We start from the raw sequence: 14753 nt of genomic DNA, 5'->3' as shown, positions 1-14753 counted from the left end.
CTGGTGTATTTGCATATTGGTAAAGTATTTAATTTTACCCGTGACATTCAGATTTAACATTTTTATGAGAAAGGAAATTTTTTTTGCTCTTAATCTGGTTAGAATTAATTTTTAAAAAAATGTGTTTGTTTTACAATCTGTGCCCCATAATCATTAAACCATTTTTAAACAGGCTATTTTTTGTTTAGGAAAAAAAGAAAACAACCCACACACTGAGTTCAAGTGCTTTTATTGTTTAAATCTTGTTGAAGGCAGCGACATCCATCGATTGGACGAACTCCTCAAAGGCAGTGATTCGTTCCTCCAGGATGTCTGTGCCCACCTGAAACACAATTATACCATTAATTCACTCAGATTAAAGGAAACATCATGTTTTCAGTCCCTCCAGGATTTTGCAGCAAATGTAATTCTTCTAGTTTAACATTTTAAACTTTTCCCCATAACTTCACGTCACAGAAATGAATCAGATTCACAACAATTTAAGATGTGGATAAATACCATCATATTAATAGTTTTCCATGCAGAGAATTTTAAATAAGTGGTTGTGCAAAAAACAAATCCAATCCTCCCAGATATGCTATAAATGTAATGCATTAAGACTGATTTGGTTTGATTTACATGTAACTGTTCCAGTTTAGCTCCACATAACGCATCAGGGAACTGACTTAGCTCAATGTTTAGCTGCTACATTTGGTAATAAATGATTGTTGACAGCTCAGCAGCAAATGTGTAGACGAGCATTTGACCACGTTTAGTTAAAATAACGGGAAAGTAAATTGCTAAATTTGAACAAACATCACACATCAATGGAGGGACTGATTTATATACATTTAATTTAGTATTTAAATGACTCAGCGTCTCACCTTGTCGTCCTCGATGACGCAGTTGATCTGAAGCTTTTTGATGCCGTAACCGACGGGAACGAGTTTGGCTAAAGAAGAAAAAAAAATACATGAAAGTAAATCCGTTAATGAGAGGCGGTCACATGATCACAGGTGGTCAAAGAGCAACTAACGGTTCAGAATCAAAGAGTCCATCAGAGTTCAGTCGAAAGATGGTGTTTGAATCATCATTAACTTATATATTAGTAGTTTTAATTTAATTAGTGAAATGGTGTAAATTCTATTTAGTGATTAACCATGTTCTCTATAATATGTCCCACATGCTGCATCATGAAGGAAACGTTAACTCACACTGCCCCCACAGCAGACCGTCCATCTCCACGCTGCGCACACACTGCTCCAGCTTCTGCATGTCCGTCTCGTCGTCCCACGGCTTCACGTCCAATAGCAGCGAGGATTTAGCGATGAGGGCGGGCTCTGCAGAAAGGAGGGCGTTACCACGGGGGAAACCACTGAGGCCACGCGCCCCCATCAGTGGAGACTCGTCAGAAAAAGATAAGCATCCATCAGGAGTTCAGCCGAAAGATGGTGATTGGTTCATCAGCTGAGTCTCACTTTTAATTGGTGGACATGGATGTCACGTGACTTACTTTTTGCTTTCTTTGCAGCGTACGACGCAAGACGCTCCTCCTTTACACGAGCAGCCTCGGCGTCTTCCTGTTACACACACAGCAACACACAAACTTTTCTATTTTGATATGTATATTCTTATCATAGCTTATTTTATATTAAAATACTAATTTTAAGAGTCACTGCGATCAGAGAAGCAGATATAGTTTGATTTTTGAGTGGGTCCGAACCCAGACCTTCATTAAACTCACTCACACATACTGTCCCTTTGAAGAGAAAAAAGGGGAAGTAGCGCATAGCCGTTTGTGGTTAATTAATGTTCCAGTCTGTATTTTTTTTAATACTTCTTTTGTGTATATTGTTGTTGTTCTGTGTATTTTGGATGTCTTTTAGAGACCTTTTGTGTATTTTTTGGTAAGCATATTCTTGGATTTCTGTTGTTCCATTTTGCATTTCTCTTTTTGTCTCTTTGTCGATTGTATTTCTCAGATTGTACGTTTGCGTATGTTTGTGTATTTTGTCACATTGTGCATTTTTTTCTTTTGTATTTCTCAGATTGTATGTTTTTGTGAATATTTTTGTCGTCATTTGTGTGTTTGCAGTTCTTCTGTGCATTTTTCCTCCTTGTGTGTATTTTGTAGCCCTGTTAAGTATTTGTGTATTTCTCCATTTGTGTTTTTGTAGTAATTTTGTGTATTTTTTGCTGTTGTGTGCATTTACTTTTGGGCCTGTAGTTGCCCATGTTTGTGATACGTGCACCAATAATTTTTCTATCCCTTTCTCAAAGCACCGTGATGTTATTCTAGCCTGTGTGGACAACTTTAACCCAGAATTGTTTTTCTGGTCAGACTTAATATTTAAATTATTGAGATTTATCATACACCATTTTGGGAGGAAAAAAATAAATAAAATAGAGAATATGGCCCAGCTCTAATACACACACACAGCAGGTGACACTCGTACCTCGTCTTCAGAGCCAAACAGGTCGATATCATCGTCGTCTTCGTCACTTTTGTTGGCAGCGGCGGTGGTGTCGGCGCCCCCTGCTGGTCCGTACTGAGCCAACGGCTGCTTCACACCTGGCAGACTGACAGTGGACGTGGTTACCTGGGTGACATCACAGCCCAGCAGGTCAGCTGACCTCACCTGCTTCTGTCATAGGACTGGATATGGTTGAACCAGCGCAGGGCGTGGTAGAGGTCAGCCGGGGGTGGAGCTTGCAGCGCCTCAAACACCGCCACATCGGCCTGAGATGGGACGAACCTGAGGAACCATGAAAACCACAGGTTACCATGGATACGTACCTCTCATTCCTGGGAGCAATGCTGCAATTACCAGGTTTGATCAAGTAACAGTTACATTATCATTTATAAATTAAATATCCTTCATTTAAAGATAATAATCAATGTTAAAGCACGGAAGTAGATGACTTAACTATATTTATATTCGGCTTATTTTATGTCAGTTTGTGTGCTATTTAAAAGGTTGAAACCCTGCTTTTTAAAAAGAATTAGAAATGTATGTTTTAAATTAACTTCAATTTTTTTTGGTTTAATTTAATCTTGTTTTTTGATAAGTTTCTATCCGTTTATGTGTGCATGTATATTAAACAAACCTCGTTATGGTCGGTTTACGTTCAAAATCACGTCTGTCGTAAAAATAGCGAGTAAAGGAAGTGACGTAAGCTACGCGCATGCGTTGAAAGGATCTGAAATGATCAGGCCCGCAAAAGGACAATCGGGAACAAATTGAGCTATTTTTTGAGAGCCAAAACTTTTGTGAAAGTTAAAAATGTTTTACTCACAATTTCAATAATTGAATCTTTAATAAGTATATAGGTCACCATGGAAACACAAGCTGCCCACGTCAACACCAGAGCTAACATCCCGCTAGTTAGCAGCATGTGCTCATAGCAGCATGTGGCTATATGCTAAAAGCTAACAGCCTGTCCTTATTATCTTACTTTACTGGTTTTATTGGTTATATTTACCGACCCTTGGATGTAGCTCCGGTCTGACAGGAACTGATCCAAAGCTTTGAGTCCGGACGGAGATCTGATGTCACCGAAACCCATGATGGAGCAGAAATATGAACTATAAAGTCAGATCAGCACCACTACAGACACTGGGAGGAGCAGAAGGAACGTCACAGGCCTCACGAAGCGTTTTTAAAGGCCAACAGGCTCCTCCTCCTCCTCCTCCTCCTCCTTCAAAATAACGTTATTTAAACCTATAGAGGTAGATTTATAGGGAAGGCTAGACTGGCGGCCATCTTGCCTCGGTCAGCTCCCTCCCTATACCATTGTGTAGTAGTGGCGCATGCGCTTTTAAATAACCATAACGGTTTGGTTTGTTATAAAAGTCAGATGTGTCGTTAGAACACTGCACTTATTGATGATTATATCACACTTCCGGTTAAGTGAAATAAATAAATGAGATACTAAAACACAGCGTACAGAATGGCAACATGAGATATATGTATGCTTTCATAAAAAAAATATATTAATGTAATAAAATAATTACAATTTTTAGTTTAATTTAATTAATAAATTTAGTTTAAACAAGTAATAATTTCAAATATTGTACTATATTAGTAATATTTTATAAATGTGACATTTATTTGCAGCAAAAAATATACATGATTTTCCTTTCGAAATATACATGTATAAATGGTACATGTGTAAATCCCTCTAGAGAAAACTAGACTACTGTGTGGAGGTATATATATATATATATATATATATATATATATATATATATATATATATATATATATATATATATATACATGGAGGACAGAAATTTAAAAATGACCCAAAAAACAGTGAAATCCATAATAATAAATCATATTAATTACATGATAAGGATACTTTAAGAATAATCACATTAAAATAGTTATAAAAACGTATCTAAAAGAAACATTCAGTGATTGTGTAAACAAACGTATTATAAAAAGCCTTGTGCCAAAAACAATCTTGTACATACTTCACTACTGTATGTATATACTATATTAGTTATAGTATTAATATCTTACAGATAACCCCACGGGCTCTGGTTTCAACACAACAATGATTAGAGCATCCGTATGCTGCACAAAAGTCTGGCATCTTCACTCACTATTTTTCTGTCTGAATCATAATATAAGAGGTTTTTAAATGTGGTGGTGTTATCCTTACACAAATGTGCTGCAGGATTAAGTTGTTTTGAAGAGAAAAGCTGCAATTTTTACATGTTCAAACATCCAGAATTGTAGCCACGTTAATAATGTTTGTAAGAAACCAACACAAAGTTTGTAAATCCGTCCATATTTCAACGAGATAAGGTTTGTGTAAATCACTCAGACTCAGAGAGCTGCCTGTGGTAAGATGGCTGCCAGTGATGACGTTAGATACTGACATCTAGCCTTTATTATGAAGATCTATGGGTAGATTTGTGTTTTTAATATTCAATCAAAAAAAGAAAGTTTACTTCAATCAAAAATAAATATTTTGAATCAAAGAAAAAAAGGTGTTGAAATGCAAAATATTATTTGAGACCTAAATTATTGTATTTGAACACTTTTTTTCTTTGATTGAAATGTTTTATTTTTTTGATTGAATAATAAAGACACAAATGTACTAGCCATAATGTGGCCCAAATACAAAAACAAAAAACAAAAAACAAAAACATTTTCTCTAAAAGAAAAAAAGAAAATGCAATGATTTGGGTCTGAAATTATATTTTGCATTTGAACACTTAGTAATTCATGAATCACAGATTGATGTGATGATAATAACCGTATAATGTGACATAGAAATGATTTCAGAACCAAACAGTGAGGGATATAAATATCAGAAGGTTTCCTGCTACGAGCTAATTGGTCATTTAAAGAAATGAATGAAATGTGCTCCGACTGGTTCAGGGTCACATGACTCACACATTTCAGGTTGTGTAACACGAACAACACACCTCATAAACTCCCTCAGGTGATGAGAGAATATGTGAGTTTAGTCAGAGGAACAGCAGCGATGGGTCAGAGGCACTGCACCTGTTCTCAGGTAGGCCATAACTAACCAACTTTAACTAGTCCTTTAGTAGGTTACTGAACAGCCTTAACTAGTCAATTAGTAGGTTACTGAACAGCCTTAACTAGTCCTTTAGTAGGTTACTGAACAGCCTTAACTAGTCCTTTAGTAGGTTACTGAACAGCCTTAAATAGTCCTTTAGTAGGTTACTGAACAGCCTTAACTAGTCCTTTAGTAGGTTACTGAACAGCCTTAACTAGTCCTTTAGTAGGTTACTGAACAGCCTTAACTAGTCCTTTAGTAGGTTACTGAACAGCCTTAAATAGTCCTTTAGTAGGTTACTGAACAGCCTTAAATAGTCCTTTAGTAGGTTACTGAACAGCCTTAACTAGTCCTTTAGTAGGTTACTGAACAGTCCTTAGTAGGTACTGAACGCCTTAACTGTCCTTTAGTAGGTTACTGAACAGCCTTAACTAGTCCTTTAGTAGGTTACTGAACAGCCTTAACTAGTCCTTTAGTAGGTTACTGAACAGCCTTAACTTGTCCTTTAGTAGGTTACTGAACAGCCTTAACTAGTCCTTTAGTAGGTTACTGAACAGCCTTAACTAGTCCTTTAGTAGGTTACTGAACAGCCTTAACTAGTCCTTTAGTAGGTTACTGAACAGCCTTAACTAGTCCTTTAGTAGGTTACTGAACAGCCTTAACTAGTCCTTTAGTAGGTTACTGAACAGCCTTAACTAGTCCTTTAGTAGGTTACTGAACAGCCTTAACTAGTCCTTTAGTAGGTTACTGAACAGCCTTAACTAGTCCTTTAGTAGGTTACTGAACAGCCTTAACTAGTCCTTTAGTAGGTTACTGAACAGCCTTAACTAGTCCTTTAGTAGGTTACTGAACAGCCTTAACTAGTCCTTTAGTAGGTTACTGAACAGCCTTAACTAGTCCTTTAGTAGGTTACTGAACAGCCTTAACTAGTCCTTTAGTAGGTTACTGAACAGCCTTAAATAGTCCTTTAGTAGGTTACTGAACAGCCTTAACTAGTCCTTTAGTAGGTTACTGAACAGCCTTAACTAGTCCTTTAGTAGGTTACTGAACAGCCTTAACTAGTCCTTTAGTAGGTTACTGCTAGTCCTTTAGTAGTTACTGAACAGCCTTAACTAGTCCTTTAGTAGGTTACTGAACAGCCTTAACTAGTCCTTTAGTAGGTTACTGAACAGCCTTAACTTGTCCTTTAGTAGGTTACTGAACAGCCTTAACTAGTCCTTTAGTAGGTTACTGAACAGCCTTAACTAGTCCTTTAGTAGGTTACTGAACAGCCTTAACTAGTCCTTTAGTAGGTTACTGAACAGCCTTAAATAGTCCTTTAGTAGGTTACTGAACAGCCTTAACTAGTCCTTTAGTAGGTTACTGAACAGCCTTAAATAGTCCTTTAGTAGGTTACTGAACAGCTTTAACTAGTCCCATAGTAGGTTACTGAACAGTCTGAATTATATATAGGTAGGTAGGCCATAACTAACCAACTTTAACTATATATAGGTCACTAACCAGCTTTAACTATATATGGCTAGGTCATAACTAACCAGCTTTAACTAGTCCTCTGATAGGTCATGAATAACCACGTATTGATTAGTATTGGTGTGTTCTTACCTGTGCAGGTGATCATGTTTGGTTTGGACTCAGCAGGTAAATCCACTCTGTTAGCTCGGTTGCTAACAGGTCAGGTGAGTGAGAGATGTTTTAAAATGATGTTTGTTGAGTAAACCTCTGACATTTTAAAACCAATGAATCAGGTGATGGAAACCACGGCAACCATTGGCTTTAACGTCGGCACTTTGAATTTAAACAAAAAAGCTTCACTGACCGTTTGGGACGTCGGAGGACAGAAGACTATGAGACAGAACTGGAGGTAAAGACGACAGACTCTGAGCTACAGACAGAGCTACAGACCTGTGCTGTGTTCCAGGTACTACCTGGATGACTGTGAGGTGGTGGTCTTCGTGGTGGACAGCAGTGACCGCTCTAGGATGCCTGAGGCTCACCGAGCTCTGAGGAGGATTCTAAAAGAGGAGAAGCTCAAAGATGTTCCTCTGATGGTTCTCGCCAACAAGAAAGACCTGGCACATTCCATGACCATCAGAGAGGTGGGTCACCACCACTGATCAATAATCACTGATCAATAATCACTGATCAATAATCACTGATCAATAATCACTGATCAATAATCACTGATCAATAATCAGTTTGGTTCTTCAGATCTTTCCGACTCATGCTCAGTCCTGAATGTCAGTAAAGGGAAAACCGTCTGTAGTTGTAGTTCCTGTCTGTAGTTAGAGTTCCTGTCTGTAGTTGTAGTTCCTGTCTGTAGTTGTAGTTCCTGTCTGTAGTTGTAGTTCCTGTCTGTAGTTAGAGTTCCTGTCTGTAGTTGTAGTTCCTGTCTGTAGTTGTAGTTCCTGTCTGTAGTTGTAGTTCCTGTCTGTAGTTGTAGTTCCTGTCTGTAGTTGTAGTTCCTGTCTGTAGTTAGAGTTCCTGTCTGTAGTTGTAGTTCCTGTCTGTAGTTGTAGTTCCTGTCTGTAGTTAGAGTTCCTGTCTGTAGTTGTAGTTCCTGTCTGTAGTTGTAGTTCCTGTCTGTAGTTGTAGTTCCTGTCTGTAGTTGGAGTTCCTGTCTGTAGTTGTAGTTCCTGTCTGTAGTTGTAGTTCCTGTCTGTAGTTGTAGTTCCTGTCTGTAGTTAGAGTTCCTGTCTGTAGTTGTAGTTCCTGTCTGTAGTTGTAGTTCCTGTCTGTAGTTGTAGTTCCTGTCTGTAGTTAGAGTTCCTGTCTGTAGTTGTAGTTCCTGTCTGTAGTTGTAGTTCCTGTCTGTAGTTGTAGTTCCTGTCTGTAGTTAGAGTTCCTGTCTGTAGTTGTAGTTCCTGTCTGTAGTTAGAGTTCCTGTCTGTAGTTGTAGTTCCTGTCTGTAGTTGTAGTTCCTGTCTGTAGTTGTAGTTCCTGTCTGTAGTTCTTCTTTTTGTCTGTAGCTGCAGCTCCTGTCTGTACTTGCTGTTCCTGTCTATAGTTGTTGTTTGTGTTGTCTGTAGCTGTTTTTTTGGTCTGTAGCCATACACAGAGGGTTCACTGCATTGTTTGTGGTGGGTGTGAATCTGGAGATGGTGAAAATATTTAATTCTATTTTTTCTTTTGCTCCACCCTGGCATGACTCTCTAACTGCACTCTGTTATTTTGGTCTGTATGATCCAAAATGCTCATCATTAGTGTCTGTCTGTCTGTCTGTCTGTCTCTGTGCAGGTATCCACCCAGTTAGAGCTGAGCACTTACGTGGACAGACTGTGGGAGATCCAGGCTTGCAGCGCTCTCAGAGGACTTGGTCTTCAGCAGGCTTTCAACTCCATCAACAAACTCGCCCAGATGCTCTGAATCAGAAGCACTTCCTAATGGATCTACTGGTTCTCATGAGTTCAACTGGAAACCATCAGCCTGTGTGTTCTGGTCTGTATCCACCAATAGGATTTGACGGTGCAGAGACTGTGCTGGTTCTGGTCGTTTCCACGATACGTCCCTTTCTCATGGTCAGATGTTCTCAGCGTTCAGGTGAGGATGTTCCACAGCCAAACAGACGAGGTCACCTTCCAATCACTCATCAGATCATAATACTGTGACTAAAGCAAACGTTTGACTGGATGGAACACAGAGATTAAGCAGAAGCAGCTTTATTGTGGATAAAGTTATCAAGCAATTCTTTGGCATTAAAAACATGAACAAAGTGATTAAAAAACACACGGCATGGATAATATTTATTGTGTTATTAATGTGCAGCATCAGTAGTTAAAATCTGTCTTCTCTAAGAACTCAAACTAATGAAACAATGGAAACACAGACAAAAACACCAGGAAGTGATCCAGGAAGTGTCTCGCATTAACCCAGAATACCAGGAAGTGAACGAGGAGGGAAACTATTCCAGAGGCAAGGTTTGTAATCTTTGGTCAAAAGCTGGTTTCTGGTTTGGTCTAAAGATTTTAAGACAAAAATAAAAAAATATGCTTTACTGTCAGAGATCATGGAAGGGTTTCAGAAAGTTTGAAGGTAATCTTTGTTTCAGGATTAAAGGTGGAACCACAGGAGAACTCTGATTTACTTGTATCTTGACAACAGGTACAAACACACGTTGCAATGATCTACTAACCACGCGCACTAAGGATTGTGTGCGTCAAACGGGGAAAAAAACACAAGCAGTCAACTTAGCGTGTTAGCCTCTAATGAATATGAAATCTGGACGTCTCCGCAAGAAGGTTCAAACAGATCGATTTAGCAAACGCGACGTGATTTAGCAAACACGGAGCTGATGGCGTTAGCCGTTTGTATTTATTTAGCGTGTTTCTTCAACGAACGCACATGTAGAGAACAGATCTCTTCTGCTAAGACAACATTTCTGGAATAAATACATTTAAAATGTAATCAAGTATTTATTCAAAGCTATCTTCCTACTTTAGACTTCAATCTGTTCAACTTTTCTTGACTTTATCTGTTGTTCTTCTTCTTTTCCCCACAGCATTCACTTTCTCACACTCAGCGTTTGTTGATGTTTACTTGTTTGCTGTCATTTAACATTTCATCTGGCACCTATTTTACTCTCACACACGGGTTTTAATAACACAGTCTCCACCATCGCAGTCAATGCAGCATGTGAACAAAGAGCACATGCAATCTCTTAGCGTTCACACCTAATTTAGCGCTTTTTATTTAGGATTTTAGTAAACCATGTGGATGCATCAGAGGTTGACGTGAGTCTAGTAGTTGAATTCTTGAACAATGTAAGGTTTCTCTGATGAAGTGTTTGAGTTTTAGGTTTTTCTTTCTTCAGTAGAGGACTTAACGCTGCTCCTCCAACTTCATTCAGAATCTCAAACCTGTCCATGTTCTGAAGAGAACTTAGCAAAGCAAAAGCCTTTTTTTTTTTTTTTTTTTTTAAGAATACTAAAGCAACGTGTTTCAGACTTTGTGTGCTAAAGATGATGTCATCAACTTTAAAATGACCCTGAACTCTGACCTCTAAAGAACAGTTCCAGTGTTTTTATCTCAGGGGTTTCAGATGTGGAATGTTTGGAAAGCTGTAGGAAACTGTGTGAAGGAAATGTTGGGAATGTGAGAGGAATGTTAATGAGGAACATCTTTAGGTTGTCATCACAGCTCAGGATTGTTTGAGGGTTTAGGTTCTCTCCTCCTCCTCCTCCTCCTCCTCCTCAGCTAAGATCTGTTCCTCCTTTGTTGCATCCATCACCTCCTTTAACTCGACCGGCTCCGTCTGAACATCGGCCAAGGGAAGCTCCTCCTCCAGCTCGGCCTGGACCTGATCGGTGAATTCTTCCGTCAAAGGAATCTCCTCCACGTTGGCCGGGGCAAGCTGGGCGTGGACTTCAGTGAAAGAAACCTCCTCTTCTATCTTACATTCAGCGGCTGTGAGGTTCTCCCACTCCTCAGCCTCACCCAGGGGATGGACCTGGACCTCCGGCTCAGCCAGAACAACTTCTTCAGTGATAACAGAGGTCTCTATTGGCTGAGAGTCTGAGCTGCTGCGATTCTGCAAACAACGCATTAGAAAAGAACTCGTAATTGATCAGAGGAACATCAGGAGAATGCTGAAAAACTATCCTTAAGAGGAAGAGTGAAGGTCTGACAGTGATGGGAGAAACATCTACCCTTTTCAGGCTGAAGGTCAGCGGAGAAACCTTCAAGCTGGACGTTTTCTGTTTGATCTTCTCTCGTTGTTCTGCAGAAACAATCTTTGTTCCAATCTTTGTCATTTTCTTCTCAATGTTCTGCCTGGAGAAAGCCTTCTTCAGACTATCCACCTACAGACAGTAACAGTCAGATCATCCAACTCTCCATGCATTCACCTTCCAGAGGTTCTCACCTTCTTTAGACTGGAGCGCTTCAATTTCTCTGCCCTGGACTTCTCCATATTCTCCAGATCATGAACCCACATCTCCTCATCCTCCATCTCTTCCTCCAAACCCACGTCCTCATCAGACGAGAGGTCGATGGTGTGAAGACCGCCTTCTTGCGGTTGGTTTCCATCGTTGGTCCCTGGTTCCTCTGCTTCCTCCAAAATCTCATCACGAGGAAACGGTGGAGGGTCCTTCACAAACACGCTGGCAGGGATCTCGTTCTCCTCCTAACTCAGACAACAGAACATCAGAAGAACGTGAAAAATCAAAAGACTGATGAACGCTAGCAGAAGATTATGTTGAAAAGCACTTCATATCCCAGCATTCTTCACTCACCTGAAAGATGAGCACTTTGAAGTTGTTCCTGCTGATCAGGTGGGCGTGGTTGGCCTCCAGCTTCCTCACCTGAGCACCCTGACGCTCCATCCTGTCCCGAACCTGAAACAGGAGGACAGCGTCACTCTGTGACCTTCACTAATTGACCTTCCCCGTGTGACCTTCACTAACCTCCTTCATGGTCACTGACAGTTTTCGGCTCTTGTCCAGCAGCTTGCTGACGGTGTTGGAGGTGTGACTGTGGCTCTTGGACAGTTTGGTCATGTCTGCCTGGATTCCTCTGACAACTCCCTCCATCTCCACCTGGTGCACCTGAAACACCGCAGCCAATCACACACAGTTACCTGCTGACAACTGGTTAACGTAGTATGGTCTATTTAGAGAACACAGTAAAGGAACATTTGGTAACCTCATTAAAAGTCAGTTTAGTTAGCATCAATTTATGTAATTATTTAGTAAAGGTCCATTTAGTTTACTTAGCAAAGGTTTGTGTGGTTTTCCTAATAAAGATCTATATGGTCAACTTAGTGAAAGTATAGTTAGTAAAGGTAGTAAGTTCTGGTTAAGGTTAAATGATCTAGTAGGTTCCCTCAGATGAAGACCCTGGTGAATTCTATTCTTAGTTCTGGTCATGCTTCTCGTCTCGTGGTCTGGTCTCTGCTCACCTCCATCTTGTGCTGGTTCTCCTGGACTGTGTCCAACATGTGGACCAGTTTGTCCAGTAGTGTGAGGACCGTGATGGCGTTTACAGGACCCTGACTCATTTGGTCCAGGTCCAATCCTGCGAGGAGGGCCGAAGCTGAGGCCAGATCCAGGTCCTGCTCCTGGTTCAGGTTCAGGTTCTGGTCTGGGTTCTGCTCCTGTAACTGGTCCTGGTGGGGGACCAGCAGGTCTTGGCTTTGGTGGGTCTCGGTTGTCACCATCTTGTTTCAAACAAACAGCTCCTCAAACTTTGAGCTGCAGAGGAAAACAGGCGAAGGAGCCGCCCTGTGTGAGTGTCAGTGTGTGTGTGTGTGTGTGTGTGTAACTTTCCGTCCTCTCAAACATTCCCAGTTTTAACTCTGTCAGTGCTGAAGAAGAACTGGAGCTCACCAAGAGGAGCTCCATGAAGTCTACTTTGACCAGAACTAGGTAACCATGACATCAAACAGATAACTGTGTAAAGATGTGTGTGAATAACCATGAATGTAGAAGGTCAACAACAACAACAATAGATGAAAAGCTGTCAGAGTTGAACTTGGGCTGAAAGGGTTAAAATGTCAGCTCTGAGACCACGCCCACTATGACTGTAACCACGGAGACGGGGCATGTTTTTGCAGGGAGGTTTTTCCTCCATTTGTGTGAAGCTCAACCAACTTTAAACCGTACCAAGTTACTTCAACCCCTCACCAAACACTAGTTTACCTAACGTGTTTTATACTAAGTATACTTAGCTCAGTACACATTTAGCTACCAAGTACTTCAAAATGTACTATTTAAATACTTACTGGGACTAAAATGGCCCAATTTTAGTTTAACAAAAGCTTTGTTTCATACTGTCAGTAAAAGTATATTCAAATGAACACTTTGTGTTATAATATACACTACAATATACTTTGAAACTTTATTTCACGTAGACTTGTTAACTTAACTATCCTTCCAATAGACCTGTGTTTAGTTTTTTAAATAAAAAGTTTAGAATTCACAAAAATAAAAGTCTATAAATCCATTATGGATGTGGTGAGAAAGGTATTTATTAGACTGTAATCACTAAAATCTACACATTCACAAGATGAATATACTTAAAGGTCATTTAAATACTTGTACTAAGTTTATCAAAAGTTTAACTACAAGTATAAAGTAAATATATTTGTACTTTCAGTGTACTGCAAGTATACTAAAGTGATGCACTTTTAAGTGTATCTCTGATAAGTACATAAAATGTACATACATTTAGTTTTAATTAATGCCAACTATAGCTTAAACCTGTTAGTCTTATTTATAAAAGCTAGTTTAAACCAGTTAGTGCTTTTTACCACAGTAGTGCAAACTAATAGTGAATAACTGTGTCACTGTATGTGTTTAACAACTGAAGGTTCCTGTTCTGTTCCATGTTTATAGGATAATATGGTGTGTTTAGAGGATAAATCTGTGTTTAGAGGATAATATGGTGTGTTTATAGGATAATATGGTGTGTTTAGAGGATAAATCTGTGTTTATAGGATAATATGGTGTGTTTAGAGGATAAATCTGTGTTTATAGGATAATATGGTGTGTTTAGAGGATAAATCTGTGTTTATAGGATAATATGGTGTGTTTAGAGGATAAATCTGCGTTTATAGGATAATATGGTGTGTTTAGAGGATAAATCTGTGTTTATAGGATAATATGGTGTGTTTATAGGATAATATGGTGTGTTTAGAGGATAAATGTGTGTTTATAGGATAATATGGTGTGTTTAGAGGATAAATCTGTGTTTATAGGATAATATGGTGTGTTTAGAGGATAAATCTGTGTTTATAGGATAATATGGTGTGTTTAGAGGATAAATCTGTGTTTATAGGATAATATGGTGTGTTTAGAGGATAAATCTGTGTTTATAGGATAATATGGTGTGTTTAGAGGATAAATCTGTGTTTATAGGATAATATGGTGTGTTTAGAGGATAAATCTGCGTTTATAGGATAATATGGTGTGTTTAGAGGATAAATCTGTGTTTATAGGATAATATGGTGTGTTTAGAGGATAAATCTGTGTTTAGAGGATAATATGGTGTGTTTATAGGATAATATGGTGTGTTTAGAGGATAATATGGTGTGTTTATAGGATAATATGGTGTGTTTAGAGGATAATATGGTGTGTTTATAGGATAATATGGTGTGTTTAGAGGATAAATCTGTGTTTATAGGATAATATGGTGTGTTTAGAGGATAAATCTGTGTTTATAGGATAATATGGTGTGTTTAGAGGATAAATCTGTGTTTATAGGATAATATGGTGTGTTTAGAGGATAAATCTGTGTTTATAGGA

The 14753-nt window shown here is 39.0% G+C and overlaps 3 protein-coding genes across 3 annotated transcripts; 1 reads left to right on the top strand and 2 right to left on the bottom strand.

Annotated features, from left to right (window-relative positions):
• Nucleotides 1-212: 212 nt before the first annotated feature.
• Nucleotides 213-3627, bottom strand: eef1b2 (eukaryotic translation elongation factor 1 beta 2). The gene is made up of 7 exons (XM_028466468.1): nt 3467-3627; nt 2619-2735; nt 2436-2559; nt 1493-1559; nt 1194-1319; nt 864-931; nt 213-322 (listed from the first exon to the last, which is right to left on the bottom strand). Exons 1-7 carry the CDS (start codon nt 3544-3546, stop codon nt 236-238), a joined length of 669 nt encoding a protein of 222 aa, XP_028322269.1. The 5' UTR covers nt 3547-3627; the 3' UTR covers nt 213-235.
• Nucleotides 3628-5416: 1789 nt separating this feature from the next.
• arl11 (ADP-ribosylation factor-like 11) lies at nt 5417-9918 on the top strand. Its single transcript, XM_028466482.1, has 5 exons — nt 5417-5508; nt 7128-7193; nt 7263-7378; nt 7436-7613; nt 8752-9918. Exons 1-5 carry the CDS (start codon nt 5440-5442, stop codon nt 8878-8880), a joined length of 558 nt encoding a protein of 185 aa, XP_028322283.1. The 5' UTR covers nt 5417-5439; the 3' UTR covers nt 8881-9918.
• cavin2b (caveolae associated protein 2b) lies at nt 9243-12769 on the bottom strand. Its single transcript, XM_028466454.1, has 6 exons — nt 12410-12769; nt 11916-12056; nt 11745-11846; nt 11375-11635; nt 11160-11312; nt 9243-11041 (listed from the first exon to the last, which is right to left on the bottom strand). The coding sequence occupies exons 1-6, from the start codon at nt 12665-12667 to the stop codon at nt 10670-10672; spliced, it is 1287 nt and encodes a 428-aa protein (XP_028322255.1). The 5' UTR covers nt 12668-12769; the 3' UTR covers nt 9243-10669.
• Between the last annotated feature and the right edge of the window lie 1984 nt (nt 12770-14753).

This window comes from Gouania willdenowi, chromosome 2 (genome assembly GCF_900634775.1).
Source record: "Gouania willdenowi chromosome 2, fGouWil2.1, whole genome shotgun sequence".
Lineage (NCBI taxonomy): Eukaryota > Metazoa > Chordata > Actinopteri > Blenniiformes > Gobiesocidae > Gouania > Gouania willdenowi.
The sequence above is the reverse complement of the archived record's forward strand: the minus strand, read 5'-3'. Positions and strand labels throughout refer to the sequence as shown.